This window comes from Condylura cristata, unplaced genomic scaffold, assembly GCF_000260355.1.
Source record: "Condylura cristata isolate star-nosed mole 26May11 unplaced genomic scaffold, ConCri1.0 scaffold00036, whole genome shotgun sequence".
In the NCBI taxonomy this organism is placed as follows: Eukaryota; Metazoa; Chordata; class Mammalia; order Eulipotyphla; family Talpidae; genus Condylura; species Condylura cristata.
Window position 1 is genome coordinate 666,688 of NW_004567137.1, and position 20,428 is coordinate 687,115.

Genomic DNA, 20,428 nt, shown 5'->3' on the forward strand with positions numbered 1-20,428 from the left:
GTGACAGCTCCCGCCCGGACCAGTGCCAGCCGCAGCTCCGCTTCAGCACCCGGTGCCAGCTGGCTCGTTGGTCTGGGACGGAGGCGGAGGCTGGGGGCTCCTTGTCGCTGGGGGGGCCTCCCCCCCATCCCCAAGGTTTCAGCCCTCGACCCACACAAGAGGAGCCTCTCCACTCAGCTTTGCCTTCTGCTATCCACGGGGCCCCTCAGACTAGAAACTGGCCCGGTCCACTGCGCCCCGGACTTACAGCCCTCAACCCCCTGGGGTACCCCCTTTCTGAGCTGAAGGGCACTTGCTGCCCCACCTTCCCCTCAGCCTTTTGTTACCGCCTGCACAACAGTTCCAGCCTGAGAAGGACCATGAAGGTGGGTAAGGTGGGTTGGATGAGGGGAAACAGCAGAAGCCTGGAGTTTGGATGAAAGAGGAAGGGTTGTCTAGGGGTGGTGGAGGAGGGGAGAAGAATTTAAGCCAAGCGGCGATTCTGGAGATTTGGTGAGTTGAAAACCTCACTCTGGGAGGTGGTGGTGATCCTTGCAGGGACATGGGCAAGTGGGATGGGCACAGAACCCCAAACAAGCCTGGGTAGAAGGGGCTAGTCCCGTGTGTACCCGCTGGAGACCCCCAAGGGAGGACTGCAGGCCCCAGTGAAGGTCTTGGTCCAGTCCCGGCTCCTGGCAGGGCTGTTCCACCCGGCCTGACTAGTCGAGAGAAGTGCAAGGAAGTGGTTCTGCCTGGGGCGGTCGCTGCTGGTCCTGCTGCCCCGGCCCCATGGTGGTCCGCTTTCCTCCCTGTGTCACAGGTGGGCTGGCCAGGTGAGAGCCGCTGGGAGGTGGGCCTCGCTGTAGAAGATGGCCCAGCTCTGGGAGCACCAGCAGTGGGGGGGCTTCCAGATTTGGTGCCAGAGGGGACGCTGTTCAACATGGTGCTGAGGAGGATGCACCGGCCCAGAAGCTGCTCCTACCAGCTGCTGCTTGAGCACCAGCGCCCCAGTCGCATCCAGGGGCTTCGCTGGGTGAGTGCCCATCCTCCGCCCTGAGCAGAGTCAGGCAGGGACCAGGGCTTGGAGGGGGCCCTGCACTGGGAGCTCAGCCATGCTGCTGGTGACCTAGTGTGCTCTGTAGGTGTAAGGGGTGCTGCTGATGTGGACGATGGGTGGGGAAGCTGGATTGCAGTGGATGAATGGCTCACACAGCTGCACCGTTTATATCTGTGTACGGGCCTCTGTTTGGATATGGGGTGGGGGGAAAGAAAGGATTTGCTTGTCTCCTCTGTGCGATGGGCATTAGGTGCTGGTATGTTCTCCAGGTGGGGGTGAGAGGCATGTGAGAAATACAGGGACCCAGCCAGGTCTAGTGGGCAGTGAGGTCAGCCTGGTATCACCGTGGCAACATTCTTTAGTGAGCAACTGAACCGCGCTGATTCTGCTTTTTGGTCTTGGGATGGGGTGGTCATGGGAACACTGCTTGGCATCTGGCTTTGGGGGTTCAAGGGAGATTTCTGAGAAGTTTGGAGACTCTGAGGTGACAGGAACTCATTTTGCCATTGAAGAACATCCCTGGAGCTGCAAGAATGAAGGAGAAAGCAAGAGAAAAATGGGGGGGTGTAGTGGGGGTGAAGGCAGCATAATGATTTTTGGATGCAAATTAGTGGAGTTCTTCTCCCATTATGTGCCCCACCTCTGGGGGGGTTGGGGGGAGGGCAGAGTGGTGCCAGTACATGGCTGCAGGGCTGCAGGGAAAATGGGTGCAGGTGGCTGACTTGGGAGAGCACATCTCATAAGGGTATGTCCCCTTGAGTCAATTGACTACCACTTTATTCCTTCCTTTGTCAACTCCATTTTTACTTATTAAACTATGAGAGGGACCACCAATAAGAGGACTGAACTTGAGCACTGAACTTGAGAGACTCTAGGCGTCATTCTCCTCTCTTCTCCAACTCTTCCCTACCTCAGTCATCCTTTTAGACCTGGGTCTTGCTCAAATTGGGCTCTGGAGGGGAGTGGGGGAGCTGATCCCTTGTGGGTTGAGCAGCCCCCCACCCTACCTAACTGGCAGTAGCTACTGCTTGGAGCCAGTGGGCTGGAACCCTCCCTCCTCCTTCCCTCGCAGGCTATAATTACTTGTGCATTTCCTGTCCCCTTCCTAGCTCAGTAGAAGCAAGGTAGAGAGTGGGGGGAAGGTCAGGTGTCAGGACAATGAGGTCACTGGAGGATCCCCTGAGACCCAAAGTCTAGGAAGGGGTGGAGGAGGCCGCCAGGCAGTCTCCTGATTCCCCCTGTACCCAGAATGGAAGGGCTCCTGTGCCTGGGAAGCGTGAGGTTACTGGAGTGTAAATGGGGTCAAAGGCCTCTCCCCTGCCAGGTGTGTGTGTATGGGGTGGGGGGTGTGGTAAAGGGGCTTGGCGATTACTGGGAATTTAGATGTTCCTGCTGGGGGCAAGGGCATACCCTGTCCTGGTGGAAATAGGGACATTTCAATCCCCTGCAGTGTGTTTAAGAGGTTCTGGGTATACCTGTGAAGTGGCATCTCACCTCCTCAGGGTGCCCATAGCCTAGGGAAGCAGGGCCAGACAGGCAGAGTCTGCTGACACAGGGTGGAGGGCAGAGCCCCACGACAGTGCTGAGTGTTACTCAGGCCGTACCTCCCTCCTGCAAACATGGGGGGATCCATCAACGTGAGGTCTGAAGAGAACACTTTCTGTTCCTACTTGACTGGAACAAAAGAAAATGAAAGCTGACTGCAGCAGGAGAAGCAGAGGTTAGACACAGAAAGGACTTACCAGTACTGGCAGAGGCGACCCTGCGGCCATGAGGAAGAACATCTCCTTTGGAAAACACGATGCGGAGAGGTGACTGCGTCTAATGCCTTTGAGCCAACAGAGGCATGACTGTCCAGCAACAGATCAGGATGGCCTCTGGTGGGCCCCGCAAGCTCAAGGAAGCCAGTTTCTCTTTGAGTGATTGTCTTGGGAGGTGGCTCCATTCTGTCAACACACCCAAATAGTGATGGCAACTGATAGTTATATAGTACTTATGTCCCAGGCACTATTAAGAGAGCTTTACTTTCTTTTTTTACTTTAGATTTATTTTATTTTTCATTGAAGTAATATTGCATAATAACACTATAGAAGCTTCTGGTGCATCACTAAAAGCCATCGTATATACTTACATTAAGTTTAGCACTGAAAGTCCACTTCAATCCCTTGCCATGAAATTGATTCCTTGTACCCAATTCTGTCAGCCCCTCCCCACTTTCGTCTTCCTTTCTAGTAACCCTGAATCAAATAAGAGCTTTAGCAAGTCACCATACAACAGCCCTGTGAGATGACACTATGTCATCTTGCTGTTAAAGGTGAAGAAACAGAGGCACAGAGGCTGTGGGACAGGCCGAGTGTTACCTTGCTGCCTTTGGTCCTGGGCACTCTGGCTCAGAGTTCAGGCACTGACCTCCACGCCCCTGCGCTGTGCATCCTTTCTGTGTTCTACCTGGCACAGCCCTGGCCTGTGACCCTCCTTGTGGCCGAAGGGAGCTGGTCTGATGGCTGCCTGGCTCTGTGCCTGCCCCTCTTGCATGACTGTCACTTGGCCACAGCAAGGGGCTGACTGTGGTTCTGGTGCCAGGGGACTTGCTGGTACCCCAAGTCTTTCCTAGTTGGGCCTGAGAGGAGGTAGTGGGTGAGCGGCTTCACCTTGACCTTTCATGGCCTTTTCTTTTAGACCTCAGTCTAAGCTGACAGACAGGATCACAGGATTAGGGACACAGGCAGCAGGTAACATGTGGACATCACGAAATAGTAAAGTCCAATCAAATTATTTAACATTGACTGAGGAATTATTGCCGCCAGACACTACTCTGAGTGCTTTGTACTATTAATTCATTTGATCCTCAGGGTACCTATGAGATAGTTATTGTTATTACCAACATCATCTGACAGATGGAACTGAAGCACAGAGAGGGTAATGTGGAGTCCAGGTCACACAGCAGTGGTAATAGGGAACTAGGTTTTGAACTCAGGTGTACAGCCCTGGAGGCTGCACACTTGTCTAGTTCCCTTGAGTCACTCACCCCACCCTGATCCTTGGAGGGTCCCCGAGGTTCCCAGTGTGCTCAAACATTTTAGGAACCTTGGTAACAAACCTAGTGAACTTTGTTTAACCTGGTGTTTTCTGAACTCACTTGCCCATGAGACATTCCTGTTTTTGCTTTCATGACACATGAGGGAGGAGACACAGGGAGATGGAGGGGCTCGGTGGCTAAGAGCTAGGGCTTTGGAATGTGCCCCTATTTACCATCTCTCGGGGCAGGTTATATATAACCTTTGAGCCTCTTTTCTAGCTGCGAAATAGGAGATAAGCAGCCACTTCCAGGGCCAGTGTCAGTAGCAGTGTTATCCAGTAGGATCTTAAATTTCTAAGCAATTGGACAACTTTGAATATGTTACTTACATCTCTGGGGGTTCCTGCTTTACTTGGCAAAGAGAGAGGATGAGAGATACACCTTCAGGATCCTTTCTTAGCTTGGCTGGCAGAACTGGAAGCAAGGCCTGTGGATCTAGGGTCTGGGTCAGGACCAGCCTGGCTATGACCTGGCACCTAGCCCCCTGATGTGCCCTCTGGGGTCAGAATAATACCAGGAAGGGAGCATATGCTGGAGCCTGGGTGACAGACACCAAAGGGAGTTGGGGCAGCGACTGGGGCTGCTGCTTGAGCATTTAACTGGGAACAACAACAAGTCATTAGCACTCAACACTATTTGTTCCGACACAGGGGCTGACTGGGTAGCATTCCTGCCCTTCCTCCTTCCTGGCTCCTCCTCCTCCTCCTCATTTCCTGTCCTGAATCTCCAAGGCTCTGTGTCTGGCACCAGACTGGGCCCCATGACCCGGGCAGGGATACCCTGGGGACACCTAGGACTTCCGCCCAGCCCTGGGCCAGGCGCCTAGACACGTCAGCCCTTAGGCCTCTGCCTGGCGCTTTGGGAAGATTTAGGATCAGGGAAGGGGCTCTGGCCCTGAGCCTGGTTGTCCTCTAGCTCCTAGCCGGGTCCTTTTCAGAGACCTGAGTGCAGATGGGAAAGCTGGGGAGGAGAGAAAAGTCGGGAGCAGAAACAGGCAGGTGCGGTGGGTAGACGCCAAGAAGGTGAACACTCCTGGGTAGGAACTGGAGTCGGCCATTGCCGCCTGGCTGTCTCAGGCACATGTGACTGATTTGCAAGGGGCACTTTACTCCAAGACTTTTGTTTCCTCACAGGAGGGCAGATCTGCTCTGCCTACTTCACATCTGATCCTATTTTATATAGGATCACAGGAAACCGTGGAGGTGGCCTTGCTTTGTAAGCTGTAAAGTGCTCACGGGAAGCTAGACATCCTGTCCAAAGATGTCTCAGGTGGCAGGAAAAGAAGCATGGTGAGGGGCCTCTATGGCCAAGTCAGGGGCACACGGACTGGGGAGTCCTGGATGGCTCGATGGCTGCCAAGGACAGGGACCTTGTTAATAGTCTTTCTCCACAGACCTGTGTCTGAGTCAGCGCTGTGTGCTGCCAGGTCTTACCTGCTCTCACAGGGTCCTGGACGCACAGCGTCTCAGGGAGGAAAGGGGCCTTGCAGCTAGCTGCCCTGCCCTGTGCTTCACAGATGAGTAATAACAGCCAACATGTGTATGCGACTCTGCTGGGTGGTGCTTTAAACATTCGATACCTATTAACTCAGTCCTTCCAAAAGCCTGACGTTTTATTATGAGTGTTATGTAGCTTTTATAGACAGGGAAACCGAGGCAAGGAGAGGTTAATGCTGGGGGCCATGCTGCCAGTCCAGAAGAGCAGGGGTTTGAATCTAGGAGTGTGGCTCTGGAAGTTATATTTTTAGCTACCTGGCAGTGCAAGGCCCATAGAAAGCAAGACATTTGCCCAGTCTGTCCTGGGGCTGGAAGCAGATCAGGCCTTGTGATCCAACCCAGGAGCAAGTGTTCTGGAATCTTAAGGGCCACTTCCTGGCCTCTCATGGCCTTCTTATCTCACATCCACAAGCTCCTATGCTCTACCTGGGAGCCTGGGCATGCCTGGGTCTGGAGGCAGCAGCCTGGGGATCTGTGGGGAGACAGTGTTTGGGCTGGGAGACAAGGCTCTGGTGATAGAGTAGCTGGCAGCACATTTCTGGCACATGGGCTGCTCATTATTTGTAGATTTGTTGCTTGAGTAGCTAAACGGATGCATCTGGAGCCGGGGACTGGGCATGGGGTGGCCGTGGTAGAGAAGAGGCGGGGCCCGAGAACTGGGTTTGAAGGCCTGGCACTAACATGCAGACCCTCTCCTCTCCCCGCAGACGCCCCTCACTAGCAGTGAGGAGTCCCTGGATTTCAGCGGGAGCCTAGAGCAGGTACAAGCCCTACAGAGTGGCCCTGGGAGGAGAGGGTCTGGTGGGGGTTTGGGGCCTCAACCAGCTGCGCTGCCCTCCCCTCAGACCTCCACTGAGCGCTTGCTCAGGACTGGGAGGCAGCTGTATCGGCATCTGCTGGCCGCTTGCCCAAACCTCATCCGAGACAGAAAGTACCACCTCAGGCTCTATCGGTGAGTGGAGGCCCGCCTGCCCGTCCCCACCGTCTGCTCTCCCCTTCACTTTGTTCCAGGCATCTGGCTTAGCTCTGCTCTGGCAGAACTGGTACTGGACCTGGGCCTCGGCCCCTCTCTCCGCCCTCCAGCTGTTTGCTCCCTGTCTCTTCCTGTTCCCTTCCTCTCCTGTAGGCAGTGCTGCTCTGGCCGGGAGCTGGTCGATGGGATCTTGGCCCTGGGGCTTGGGGTCCATTCCCGGAGCCAAGCCGTGGGAATCTGCCAGGTGCTGCTGGATGAGGGTGCCCTCTACCACGGTGAGCCCATGCCCAGGGTGGGCACCGGGGCCAGGCAGTCCTGGAGAGCAGACACCCAGGGCCGAGGAGGGGGTGGGCATCGCAGTGGGGACTCATATCCCCATGGTCTTAATTTCCTTTCCTCTTCCACCTCTGGGCCTCTGCCCACAGTGAAACACAACTGGACCTTCCAGGACCGAGACACCCAATTCTATCGCTTCCCCGGGCCGCAGCCAGAGCCCGTGGGCGTTCATGAGATGGAGGAGGAGTTGGTTGAAGCTGTGGCCCTGCTCTCCCAGCGGGGGCCTGATGCCCTACTCACGGTAGCACTTCGGAAGCTGTGAGTGGGGAGTCTTGTGCACTGCGACCCCAGATCCCACCTGGCTCTCAGACCCCAGTGCTGCTCAGATCCTCCAAAGGGACCCCTTACTTCTTGCTGAGGGAAAGGGCCCAGGCTGGTTCTAGAGAATGGACCATGGCCAGAAGTCTGCCTGTGGCTGACTGTCTCCCCATTGCTGGACCTATTTCTCCCACCATGACCGTGGGTGTGGGGCACATGGCCCCCAAAGTCACTGCCCATTCTGGGGCACAATAGAGATTGAGAGAGAATGAGCTTGGAATCTGCAGGGAGGTTTGGGTTCAAATTCCACTTCCGTTGGCTACTGGCTGGGCAGATTGGGTTGCTCCTTGTCACCTTCCTGTCCTGTCAGATGAGGATAACCAGATCCATCTCATGGCGTAATGCCTGTAAGATGCCCCATTCATTGTCTAGGCGCCCAAAGTAAAGCCTGGCCCTTACTGATAACCACTGTTGCTGAGGCAGCGGTAGCCCTGACCCAAGCCAGGTGGGTGAGAGGGCTCCCCTTGCCTGGCCTTGGCCCACGGTTCCTTGTCGCTTCTTGGCCCTTCTGTGCCCACAGCCCAGGCCAGCGCACAGACGAGGAGCTGGACCTCATCTTTGAGGAGCTGCTGCACATCAAGGCGGTGGCCCACCTCTCCAACTCGGTCAGTCTGCAGGCCTGCCCCGCCTGCCCACTTCCACACATATTCCACAGACCTCTTGGAGGCCTGGCGGTGGGGCCAGGACTCCCCCTGCTTCTGCCAGTAGTGTGGATGTTTCAGTCTCACTTCTTGCCTCCAGCATCCTTTCTGTCAAGCTTTCTTCCTCAGCTCATTTCCTCCCCTGACTTTGTCTCCTGCTGAAGTCCAGGTCACCTGACCTAGGCACACCTCTGACCCTCGAGCCCTGTGTCCTTGGATGTAACCCCTCACACCTAACCTCATGCTTCTCTCTTGGGCTCATCGGCTGGGCCTCCTCTCTCCACCCCAGGTGAAGCGGGAACTAGCAGCAGTTCTGCTCTTTGAACCACACAGCAAGGCAGGGACCGTGTGTAAGTCTGGCAGGGGACAGGAGTTGGGCAGCAGGGTTGGACATGGGCAGAGGCCGTGGAGAAGGGGCAGATGCCAGCAGAGCGTGTCTCATCTGTGCTTCGCTAGTGTTCAGCCAGGGGGACAAAGGCACCTCGTGGTACATTATCTGGAAGGGCTCTGTCAACGTGGTGACCCACGGCAAGGTGAGTGCTCCCTCCTTCCCAGGCCCCTGGCCTGTCACACTCCCTGCCCATGTCCTCATGGTGAGAACCTAGGGTGGTTCTTCCCCGTCCTGGTGTGCTGGCAAGGGCTGGGGTTGGGCTGGGCTCTGAGTGAGGCTTGGCTGCAGGGGCTGGTGACCACCCTGCATGAGGGAGATGACTTCGGGCAGCTGGCTCTGGTGAACGACGCACCCCGGGCGGCCACCATCATCCTTCGAGAAGACAATTGTCATTTTCTCCGGGTGGACAAGCAGGACTTCAACCGTATAATCAAGGTGCCGTAGCTGGGGGTGGGAGACATGGCAGGGACACTTCTCTGGGTAAGTGGTGTGGAGCAAGCAGCTGGGGCCAGAGAGCAGGGAGAGGCAGGATACCAGACGTGTGGAGGAGGGAGGGGTGTGGGAGCACGGCTCAGGGATGGGAGGGAGGTCCAGCAGTACTGACCTCCTCCTTGATGTGGGAGAGGGGAGTGATGGTGGGGAGTAGGTCGGGGTGGGGGCAGGGTTATGAAGCCTGAGGAGGCTGGGGAGGATGTGATGAAGGAGCAACACAGGAGGAGGCCAGGCTGTGTGATGCAGTGGAAGGATGGGATAAGCACATCCGGGGTTGTGAGTGTTGAGCAGAGTGGGGGGAGGGCTGGGGGTCCTGTGTGACTCAGGCTCTGGGTCAGAGGAGGTGGAGGGAGGTGTGTTGATCAGTGATGGGGACTTGTTCTCCAGGACGTGGAAGCGAAGACCATGAGGCTGGAAGAGCATGGCAAAGTGGTGCTGGTCATGGAGAGGACATCTCAGAGTGCTGGCCCTTCTCGTCCCTCTCCCCCAGGCAGGAACCGGTAACCATCATGCTCCCTCTGCAACCTTCTCTCCTGTTTTCCAGACTTTACTCATTTTCCTCCTCCCCCCTGCCCCCGCCCCTCCGGGAAGAAAGAGGCATTCAGGGACTGAGATGTATCTGTTGAGTCAGCCCCCTCCACCTCAGGGCTGGCGCCTAGGCTGGAGCAAGCAGATTATGTCTGCCCGGGCCGTGAGGGAGGGGAGCAGAGCGGCACACATCCTGTGATTGCCATTTCTCCTAGGTACACGGTGATGTCTGGCACCCCGGAAAAGATCCTAGAACTGCTGTTAGAGGCCATGAGGCCTGATTCAAGTGCTCATGACCCAACAGGTAGGGGCAGGAGACACCTTGCCTGCACTCTGACTCACTGGGTGAAGCTGAGAGAGGGCCAGGAGCTCTCCCTCTGACCACATCCGGTGCTGGGCTGGTCCATTTGGCCAGCTAGCAGGAAGTCCTCATGCTGTGCTCTTGGTTGTGTGGGGGCACTGTGATGGGGCTGGGAGTTGCTGGTTCCTTGCCTCTGGGACTTGCTGGAGGGACTGAGGGAAGAGACACTGTAGCGGTGCAGATACCTGTGCTCAGTAGACCTGTCCTCTGACGCTCTCCTCCTGCCCCCATCTCTGCCCCACAGAGACATTCCTCAGCGACTTCCTCCTGACCTACAGCGTCTTCATGTCCAGCACTCAGCTCTGCACTGCCCTGTTGCACCAATATCCTTCCTGTCCCTGGGTGATTAGGATCGTGGGAGGGGAAGGAATCCTTCATAGCAAGGTCGTGCTGAAATCTTCAAAGGAGAGCTTCACCGCAGGCCCACATGCCACTGCGGGCTGCCACCCCTCCCCTGCCTGGGGCTCGGAGGTTGCCCAGTTGCTTGCTGTGCTTCCCTTGACTGGCCCCCACTTTCCACGCGGAGCCCACTGGTAGCAGCGAGCAGGAGCGCAACACCTACATCTGCAACAAGAGGCAGCAGATTCTGCGACTGGTTAGCCAGTGGGTGGCTCTGTACGGCCCCACGCTCCACACTGACCCTGTGGCCACCAGCTTCCTCCAGGTACCTGGAAGGGAGATGGGCTGAACCGGGCAGCTGGGGCCGCACAGGGCGCCGTCTCAGTGAACCTCACCTCCTCCCAGAAACTCTCGGACCTGGTGAGCAGGGACGGCCGGCTCAGCCACCTGCTGCGGGAGCAGTGGCCGGAGAGGCGGCGACACCACAGGTGCTGCTTTGAGTCGTCGTGACGGGAGCACACTGGGTGGGGGCCTGAGCACCAGACCAGGAGCCAGACTCACCCCTTCAGCCCAGGCTGGTCCACTGGCAGCTGTGCCGCCCTGGACACGTCACCCTTCTTGGGGCTTTGAGCTCTTGTCTGGAAAACTGGGAGCATGTCTGCCTCGTTATGAACATGGAATGGGCCCTGAGCCTGGAGCACAGAGTGCCCTGCCCGGCGCTGTTAAGCCTGGGCTGTGCGGCCCATGTCTGTACAGCCCTGCTTACTTCAGGCCGTTGTTCTTACCTGCCCCTCACTTGCATGCATCACACAGCTGCCGTGTGTCATTCCCATTTCCCCAGGGCACCTGCTGGGCTCACTGCCTCCGTCTGCCACATGCTGATTACACATATTTACTTATTACCGAGCACCCTTGGTGCCTCTTCTTTTGGCCCCACCCAGGAGATTTCTGAGTGCACCTTGCTGGGCCCTCTCAGACCCTCCCTCTGGCACAGCTGAGGGGCAGGGAGAGCCTGTGCCCACCTCACCAGTGTCCTTTGCCCCCTGGGACTCATCTTTCCTACTGACCCTGATATCCCCCTTAGAAAATAACAGACTCCAGGGTCCTGGATTTGCGCCCCACTCAGTCCCCTCTCTAGGTCATAGCCACTGAATCTGCTGTGTGAGTCTCTGGCATGCTAGCCCTGGCTGGGGCCTGTCTGGCCCAACCTCCCATCTCACCTCTCTCTCACTTGCTCCGCAGGTTGGAAAATGGCTGTGGGAACGCATCTCCTCAGATGAAGGTGTCTGCCCCAGATGGGCCCTCTCCCCTCTGTCTGGCCCCAGCTGCGTGTCTGTTGTGAGGGGTGCTGCCCTGAGAGTTAACCCAGTTCCGCAGCCTGTAGGGTGCCCAGCCTCCTCCTGCCTGTCCCTGACCCTTCAGCCCCTACTGATGCTCAGGCCCTGTCTTTTCTTCTGTAGGCGAGATTGTTTCCCCCTCAGGGCTAGGAACCTTCTTTCTCTGTCTCTGCCTATCTGGATCCTTCTCATTTCTCTGATCTTAGCCAAAATGTTGGTTCCAGACAGGGCCCTTATCCTCCCTGTCAGGAACAACCCCTCCTGATCCTGCCGTTCTCTATAAGATGTCCTCTCTGATCTTCACCGCATTATGCCCATGTAGATTGTTTCTGGATGCATATGCTGATTGTTAGACTCTGCCATGTTTCCCTAGATTGCAGGCTTCATGCATGTGAGGCCCTGACTCTTTCCCTGGGGCCGCTCAGTGCCCTGGCTAGTTCCCTGGAACCAGCATGGAATGGCCCTCATGTGTTGGGCACTGAGCGAGGTGCCCACAATGCCATGATATGTGGGGAGGGCAGCCCCAGCCTTTTGGGGAACAACAAGCCAGGACAGAGATGCTAAAGCACCTCCTGCTCTATAATGACAAATTCAGGGGTCTCTCAGTCTGAAAAGCAGAAGACTGATTTGGGTCAGGGTCAGGGTGAGTGTCTCCAGGGAAGTGACCACTAGAGCTAGAGCTGAGAGCTGTAGGATATAAGCGCTCAGGAGGAAAAACACTCCCGGCAGGAAGTGGGTAGAGAAGGGAAGAGAGCCTACTCGTTAGGACTGGGGGGGAAGGGAGGCCAGAGGAGGCAGAGAGATGGCAGGGGTCAGAGATGTGGGCCCTGGGCCCTGAAGAGGTTTTGCTGTTCTCAGCGAGACAAGCCACCGGAAGTGTTTGAACCAAGGATTGCAAGGTCAGATTTCTGAATCGGTCTGCTAAGGAGTTTGCGCTTTATCTGGCAGACGGCAGTGGCCTTGAAGCCCTGGTAGGAAAAGTGGGTTCTGTGAAGGCAGGCTGGAGGAGGAGGGGGGACGGGATGGAGGAGAGAAGTTGGGTTGGTGCAGCAGATAAGGTGCAAGTTGGCATGGGCTGGTGGAAATGTGTGTGGGGGGGGTGTTGGCACGGACTTGGGAGGAGGGGTCTTGGAGAACAAGCCCCAGAGCAAGTAATGAGCTGTGGGGAAGTGGAGGAGGTGAGTGCCCATCCACGGAGAATGACTAAGAGGAGTGGCCTGGGAGGTGGGATTATGGGGGCCCCATAGATGCACTGAATTTAGGGTGATGGATCATAGATACCAAAGGTTCTGGGAGGCATTAGCAACCAGGGCTTGGAAGAAAACTCAGTGCAGGTGGTATGAGCCTTCCAGAAGCCGGGGGAGCATGAAGCTGAGAGGAGCTTGGAGGGCTCAGATGTGGAAGTCTGGGGAGAACCACAGACTGGGGGATCTGTCATGTTCAAGCTGGGAGGAGGAAGAGAATCAGTGCGAGGGCTGGGGAGAACTGGGATGGCCAGAGCAAGCACACGGAGGGGGCTCCGCCATGGGGGTGGCTCCACTGTCCACTGTGGAGGGGCCCACTGAGGAGAGGCTGTCAATTCTGGTGGATAAGGGAGGGAGGGAGGAACAGGAAGATTCCAGTGTTGCTACTTTGCAGCTATGTGGCCTAATCTCTCTGAGCCTCATTTATCTCTTCCGTAAGATGGGGAAAATAATACTTTCATCAAAGGACTATTGTGATTATTTTGATACTTAGAATTAGCATGCACTTATCTTAACATGTAGCAAATAACAAACCAGCAAACTGGTAACTGAAGGCGAAAAAAGGAAGAGAAAACCAGAGTCAAACCTGAGGTGTGTCTAGATTACAACTGCTTGGCCTATTTTGCAAAGCAGATGCTACACACAGGGGTGCAGGCTCTGCTTCGAAGTGCTCTGTCCCCTCCCCTGGAGTCTGGGTTCCTGGCACCTCACCTGGGCGCAGGTTCATGTGGCAAGAGGAGCCTGCGGTGGTCTGTGTGCTGTGCGGGTCCCATATTCCCCTGGCGCCCCATGGTCTTACTTTCTCTTCTCCCAGGCCCGGAATGTGCCTAGTTGGCTCCCCAGTCAGGACGAGCCCCTCCCCAGCAGCGCCTGTGCCATTCGAGTTGGGGACAAAGGTCGGTGGCCCAAGCCAGCCCTAGTGTAGCTGTGCCCTGCTGTCTTCACCCTTGACTCGAGGTGGCTGGCCAGGGCAGGCCCGCTGTGCTCTGCCTCCTAGCTCCAGGCTGCCTCCCACCTGCTTCGTGCAGCTCAGACACCCAGGCTTCTACTAGGAGCTTTCCTCTCTTAAGGTGGGAGGGACCCCTCTTCCTCCAGGGGTGGGGAGAACACGCAATCCCCTCCTGCAGCTCAGCCTACTCTTCCTGTCTAGTCCCCTACAACATCTGCCGATCAGACCACTCAGTGCTGACCCTGCAGCTGCCTGTGACAGCCACAGTGAGAGAGGTGATGGCCGCACTGGCGCAGGAAGATGGCTGGACCAAGGGGCAGGTGTTGGTGAAGGTCAACTCCGCAGGTGGTGAGTGGTGTCTCAGAGCTATGCCCGGCTTCCCCCAAGTTAAATTTATCATCATCCTTATTATCTTCATCACTGTGAATGATGGTTAGAATATGGGTGGTTTATTCCATCTTTTCCTTTAAGTGCATGAACACTGGAGTCTACTCTCTGTATTTGATGTCAGTTCTCCAGCTCATTGTATGTCTTGGCAGGGCCCCTAATCTCTGTGTTCTGTTGCATCTGTAAAATGGAATAATAAGAGGACCAGCTTCTGAGGGGACTATGAGGATGAAATGTGTTTAGATGATCAAAGTGTTTAGAAAGGCGCCAGTCACAGCATAGCTCAGGTATGAACTGCTGCTATTAGTACTATTATGCTTCTATGCTTATGAATCCTAATAGCAGTCATATTAAATAGACACTTTTATCCTATTTTCAGGAAAGGGAAACCGAGGTTCAAGGAGATTAAGCAGTTTTTTTCAATCTCGCATGGTAAAGAAGGAGAGAGCTGGCCTTTGAATTTAGGTAGCCTTAATTTCTATTGGTCAGTCAGCAAACATTTCAGAGGTCTGGTTACAGGTCAGCAGAGTTGGGATCTAGGGTACCACGGCAGGTAAGATAGAACAGTGATGGCCAGAGCACCGACAGCCGGCTCCACCTGTTTTGGGGCTCCAGACGCCTGCCTACTGTGTGATCCTGGGCAAGTTGCTTAACCTCTCTGGTCTCCATTCCCTTATCTGTAAGTGAGCCCTGTGGTGGTCCTTATCACACAGGACTCTTGTGTGCAAAGCATTTAGCCTGCCCCTGGCCCCAAGAGCCCCTAGTGACAGGATTATTTTTAGACCCTTCATGGGAGAATTGGGCCTTTGGAAACATGGCTGTCCATGGAAAATGTGGCCCAGTTTGACAGCTGGAGCCAAGGGTAGACAGAAATGGAAAACATACAAAGAATGATGGCAGCGAGTGGAGGTGAGAAAAACAAAGCCTTCTCCCCTCCTAAGTGGGAAGATGAGGTCACCTGCCCCTGTGTGCTGCCCTCTGGTGGCCACCTGCAGACTTGCAGTTGCCAAAAGCCAGTTGTTAATATTGAGGACCCTGCATGTGCCAGGCAATGTTGAGAAACTGATTTCCAAACTATTGAAAAACAATATTTTATTATAAATCCCCTAATATGTGTATATTTTTATGTCATATACATATATCCCTTCACTAATGTAAAGCTACACACAAAATAATAAAGCAAATGAGAAAAATTAATAGAAAAAGATGAACTAACTTTTTCCTTACTCTCCTTTCTTGAGGCCACTGGTCTAGGGCCTGAAGACTCAAGCATGACTTAAAACAGTCCCATTTCACACGGAGCTGGTGAAAATGGACACTAAAACTTGTGGCTGACATTTCTCAGTTTCCCAAGTGCTTTCATATGCATTGTGTACATATACGGTAATTGCCTTGCGAGTGAGTAGTCAGAGCGAGTCTTATGTCTCCATTTGAAAAAGGAGGACACAAGCTGAAAGGGTTGCAGACTTGCTTGTCTCATAGGAGCCCCACTCTCCTTGTGCCCATGCGCACCTGTACATTTAGAGCACCTGCCCACCTCCTAGTCTCCCAGGTCAGGGCCTGCGCCAGCCTGGCTGCTCCCTGGCCTTGCTCCTGACCCCACCCAGTGCAGCTACTGCTCTCTTTGCAGATGCCGTTGGACTGCAGCCAGAAGCTCGGGGTGTGGCCACATCCCTGGGACTCAACGAGCGGCTCTTTGTTGTCAATGCACAGGAAGTACAGGAGCTGGTATGGACAGGCCAGGGTCAGGCCAGGGAGGGCCTCTGTAGGGTATAATAGGGACAGGAGCTGAGGGCATGAGGGGATGATGGGGACAGGGGGTGGGGATGGTAGAGACAGGGGCTGGGACCTGGGAGGGAATGATAGAGACAGGGCTGGGGGTGGGGGGAGGCCTGGGGGTGATGGGGTGGATACTGAGCTCAGGAGGGTGCGGGCTGAATCTGACTGATGCTGGGTCTTAAGAGGGAAGAAGGAGGAGTAGCAGGTCTTAGCTGAGGGGGATTCCAAAGATGGGGAAGGAACTTTCCAGGAGTAGGAAAGAGGAAAGAGGAAGAGGAAGAGGAGTAGAAAGAGGAGCCCGACAAGGAGAGGTCCTTGCATAGGACAGCGGTCAGGAAGAAGCCTCCTTGGGGACCCCTTCACTCCTTGCAGAACGCTGCTCTCCCCAACACTCTACCCCAGGCTCTACATTCTCTCCTCCCATCTGGTACCTTTCTCCTGGATTCCTCAGCCCCTACCCACCCTGAGCACTCTCTTGCAGACCCCCCACCCTGAACAGCTGGGGCCCACTGTGGGCTCTGCTGAGGGGCTGGACCTGGTGAGCGCCAAGGACCTGGCTGTCCAGCTGACCGAGCACGACTGGAGCCTCTTCAACAGTATCCATCAGGTGCGGGGCATAGCGGAGGGGAGGAAAGCCTGTGGTGGGGATACCCCACTTAACTGATAGCTTGCTCTGCCATACCCCCGACCAGGTGGAACTGATCCACTATGTGCTGGGCCCCCAGCACCTGCGGGATGTCACTACTGCCAATCTGGAGCGCTTCCTGCGCCGCTTCAATGAGCTGCAGTACTGGGTGGCTACAGAGCTGTGTCTCTGCCCTGAGCCAGGGCCCAGGGCCCAGCTGCTCAGGAAGTTCATCAAGCTGGCGGCCCAGTGAGTACCTGGGTGGGGTGCATGGCCAGAGTCCTGGGACAGCATATCCTGCCCCCCTTCCTGGTCAGTTGCTAAATGCATATCCCTCTGCTTCCCCATGTCCTTTGGAACCTCTGCCTTCCCTCCCCATCTGGCCCCAGTCCTGCCTCGGCCCTGCTGGCCTGGATGAGTTGTGTCCCAGGCCTGACTGTTGTCTGTGATGGGCACTGGGGTGTGGCTGCTTCCCTTGAGGATCTCTGGGTCTTCTGCTTACAGCCTCAAGGAGCAAAGGAACCTCAACTCCTTCTTTGCCATCATGTTTGGCCTCAGCAACTCAGCCATCAGCCGCCTGGGCCACACCTGGGAGGTTAGTGTCACTTGGGAGGAGGACTGGGCTTCCCTGACCCAGGTCTGAGTCAGAGTCCTGGTTGGGGCTGGGCTCCCACCCCAGAGCAGTGGTGGCTCCATCTGCTTCTCCTTCACAGAGGCTGCCTCACAAAGTCCGGAAGCTGTACTCAGTTCTGGAGAGGCTGCTGGTGAGTCTTGGACCTCAGCCCCTTCCTCTAGAAGCTGTTCTTGGCTTCCCTGAAGCCGTTCTTCCTCTCCGTGGTCACATCCAGTTTCCCACCCCAGGCCAGGGCCTGGTTCCCTCTGGCCTGTGAGTGAGCATTATGTTGGGGTGCACAGTGGGTCGAGTCCTCCATAAGCGTGTCTGGGGCACTTGGTGTGTCTGCGGGATCCTGTGTGAAGACCAGGACAGGCACGGGTGGCACCAGGAGAGCGGTGAGAGTTGGCAGGGCACCGTCCCAGCCTGCCCACCTCAGGGCTTGGGCGGCAACCCTGAAGCCAGCCCCATGGTGGGCCAGGCCTGCCAGGGCCCTCGGGAGACCTAAGGAGCCTGTGCCCGCTCAGGTAGGTGGAAGACAGAGTTGAAACACTGATACTTCTGCTCCCAGGAGTTTGGGGCATTGCAAGTGTTAACTGTGTCCAGGAAAAAACTGGCACAGAGGCACTTTAAGCAGCATGGCTCAGGGAGCTTTTGAGAAAAAAATTTACCTCATGGGACTCAAGTGGTTCAAAGGGATTTACCCACGCATGAGGCAGAGGCAGAAAAGGGAGACAGTGAGTTTTCCAGGAAACCTCATGTTTGGCCGGTTGACCAAAGGCGTGAAAGTTCTCTAAGGGCTTATCAGAGGCTCCTGCTTTTAGGCCAGTGGCCCCAGCTCAGGACCCTGCTGGTGGCCACAGAGCCTGCCTCGGGCAAGGAGAAGCTGTGTGCCCAGGAGATGGGCATTTGGTTTTGCTATGGCTTGTGATGGCTTGTGGGGTGCATGACCCTCCCTTTCTCACTGAGGCTTCTCCCCCATCAGGACCCCTCCTGGAACCACCGTGTGTATCGAATGGCCCTCACCAAGCTCTCCCCTCCCATCATCCCCTTCATGCCCCTTCTTCTCAAAGGTAACAGCGCTCACCTTCCTGCCTCCATCCCTCCTGTCCCCACCCCTGCCTGTCGGTTCACCCAGCTTTCTCTGAGTGATCCCAGTGTGCCAACAGCTGGGGAGGCACAGGGATGGATTAAGAGTTCCAAGGTTAGAGGCACAGTTAAGACATGCAGACAAACATTGGTGACCTTGGATGCCCACTAAGAAATGACAACTAAGCGATACAAGTTAATGGCTCAGGAGGTCAGAGGGACGGAGGTGTGGGGCACGCCCATGGCTCCCCATTGTTGAGTCTCCCTTTCCCTGATGGCTGGATGAGGAAGGGGTTTGGGGTCATATGAACAAAACCTACATCTTTGCAGACATGACCTTCATCCATGAGGGGAACCACACGCTGGTGGAGAATCTCATCAACTTTGAGAAGATGGTGAGAGGGGACAAGTGCCCCTGGAGTTATGGCCTTGGAAGGGGACAGGGTGGGAGGTTGGCACAAGTTTTTATAGTGATATAACCACAAATGCTTCTTTTAAAATAGTACCTGACTTGGTCCACCGCAAACCAGAGGGGCTGCTCTCTGCTAGGGGTGTGGCTGTCCGTGTCTCCCCATGCCATAGGAGCCCCTCCCAGGCCTCTTCCTGCCCAAGCCCCTCCTGATCGCCACTCTCCTTTCCACACTGGGTTTCTGGGGGTGCCAGGTGAAGCAGATGTGACCGACCTTCTTAGAGTTCCTAGTCCCCAGGAGCACCCCAGCGGGAGCTCGGGCTCCCAGCTGCCCCTAGGCCAGACAGAGTCCTGCCCTTCAGCTCCATTTCATGTGCTTGCCCGCAGAGGATGATGGCCAGAGCCGCGCGGACGCTGCACCACTGCCGGAGCCACAGTGCGGGTAAGCGGTCTGACCCCCAGTGGGAGCCCACCCCACCCACATCCCTTCTGAGGCTGCGGCCTGACTCCCGCCTCTCACTCCACCCAGTGCCTCTCTCGCCGCTCAGAAGCCGCGTGTCCCACCTGCACGAGGACAGCCAAGCCGCGAGGACGTCCACATGTGAGTGGGGCGGGGTGGCGCGGCCTCCGTGCTGCCAGCTCTTCACACCCCGAGGTAGGTGGAGTGTCATCCGAGGGTCAGCAGGCGCAGACAGGCCCAAGGGACTCTCGGAAGGCCACATGTTTAGTGACTGAGGCAAGTAGAAGGGGTTAGTGGGCTCGAGCACTTTCTACAGACCTGCGTTCCTTTGACGGACTTCAGTGGCATGAAATGGGATTGATTTCACCCGCAGTCCATACCACACTGTCGTCATTGCCCTTTTATTTATACATTTCTTTATTTATTCGAATGATATTGTGCACACCTGTGGCTCCATCCTAAGTATAATACTATATCCCCTACAGTGGTGTCCCCCTTGCAAACAAGATAGTAACCACTATCTTGAACAATGGGTTACTTACTGTCTTTTTAAAAAAGTTTTATCATATATACAAACACAATTACTTACATATGTCTTTAAAGTGCCTCCTATATATAATTACAGCAAAATACTCTTGAGGTTTAGCTGTTTATACACTTAGCAAAAGGGGTGTTATGCTGTTTGTAATCTTGGGGACCTGTCTTTTTAGTCTGCTCTTTTCCACAGTGCTGTTCTGTCCTGCTCAGTGGGGTTGGGCACTGTGCTCCTGGGGGCGAGGGCAGGAAGGCAGGTGTAGGGGGAGGGGCCCTACAGAGCAGTGTCACGCCCCTCACCACTCTCCTTTTCAGGCTCGGAGCAGTCCCTGGGTACCCGGAGTCCGGCCAGCAGCTGGGCGTGTGTCCAGCAGCTGAAGGTCATCGACAACCAGCGGGAGCTCTCCCGCCTCTCCCGAGAACTGGAGTCATGAGGAGCAACTGAGGCTGGAGCAGGCACTCCCCGCCGGGAAAGCCAGGGCATGCCCGGGCCACGGGGCCCACAGGCTGGCCGCAGCTGGGCAGGGCTCTCCGTGGAGCGGACTTGAAGCCCTGGAGTGGGCATCGTGGAGACAGCTGTTCACTGTGATGACTCGAGACCAAGGAGGACTTTGAACTGGAATGAGCCAGGGCCCAAGGCCATGGAATGGGGGACAGAGAGGCCCTGGAATGGGTAGGAGAGTGGAGCAAGCGCTGGGACTCTGTTCAATAGAGAGCTCTCCACACCAGGTTTTTTCCAGATCTGTGCCGTGTGGCTTTGTTGTGTGGCCATCTCCAGGCCCCTGCGGTTTATTTTCACAATGGACTGAGCATGTGTGCATGTGTGTGGCATGTGTGTGGCAGTGGAGGGTGCTGTTAATGGGAGAAAGGAGTAGTGTGGGGGGTTTGCTTTCTGTGCCTATGAGATAAACAGCTGGGTGTGGTTAGGGCTGTCTGCATGGGAGTGGTGGTCCCTGAGGAATCATAACTGCAGAGAGAGGGTGTGTTCTGAGGCTGGTCCTGTGGAGGGCAG

General features: G+C 55.7%; 1 protein-coding gene across 3 annotated transcripts; it reads left to right on the forward strand.

Annotated features, from left to right (window-relative positions):
• The first annotated feature begins 65 nt into the window (after positions 1–65).
• On the forward strand, positions 66–20,179 carry RAPGEF3 (Rap guanine nucleotide exchange factor (GEF) 3). 3 transcript variants are annotated; one of them, XM_004693120.2, is made up of 28 exons: positions 66–365; positions 800–1,012; positions 6,319–6,372; positions 6,457–6,563; positions 6,738–6,859; positions 7,010–7,178; positions 7,759–7,843; positions 8,169–8,229; positions 8,336–8,412; positions 8,559–8,705; positions 9,150–9,262; positions 9,506–9,594; positions 9,896–9,974; positions 10,165–10,315; positions 10,396–10,478; positions 11,233–11,272; positions 13,386–13,467; positions 13,722–13,868; positions 15,538–15,635; positions 16,168–16,293; positions 16,379–16,560; positions 16,816–16,906; positions 17,025–17,075; positions 17,910–17,997; positions 18,344–18,408; positions 18,810–18,864; positions 18,952–19,023; positions 19,732–20,179. In XM_004693120.2, the coding sequence occupies exons 1-28, from the start codon at positions 360–362 to the stop codon at positions 19,848–19,850; spliced, it is 2,772 nt and encodes a 923-aa protein (XP_004693177.2). In that variant the 5' UTR covers positions 66–359; the 3' UTR covers positions 19,851–20,179. The 3 variants fall into 3 exon arrangements, with proteins under 3 accessions (XP_004693177.2, XP_012588359.1, XP_012588360.1); XM_012732905.1 differs by having other exon boundaries at positions 18,952–19,793; XM_012732906.1 differs by lacking the exon at positions 800–1,012 and having other exon boundaries at positions 18,952–19,793.
• Positions 20,180–20,428: the final 249 nt, after the last annotated feature.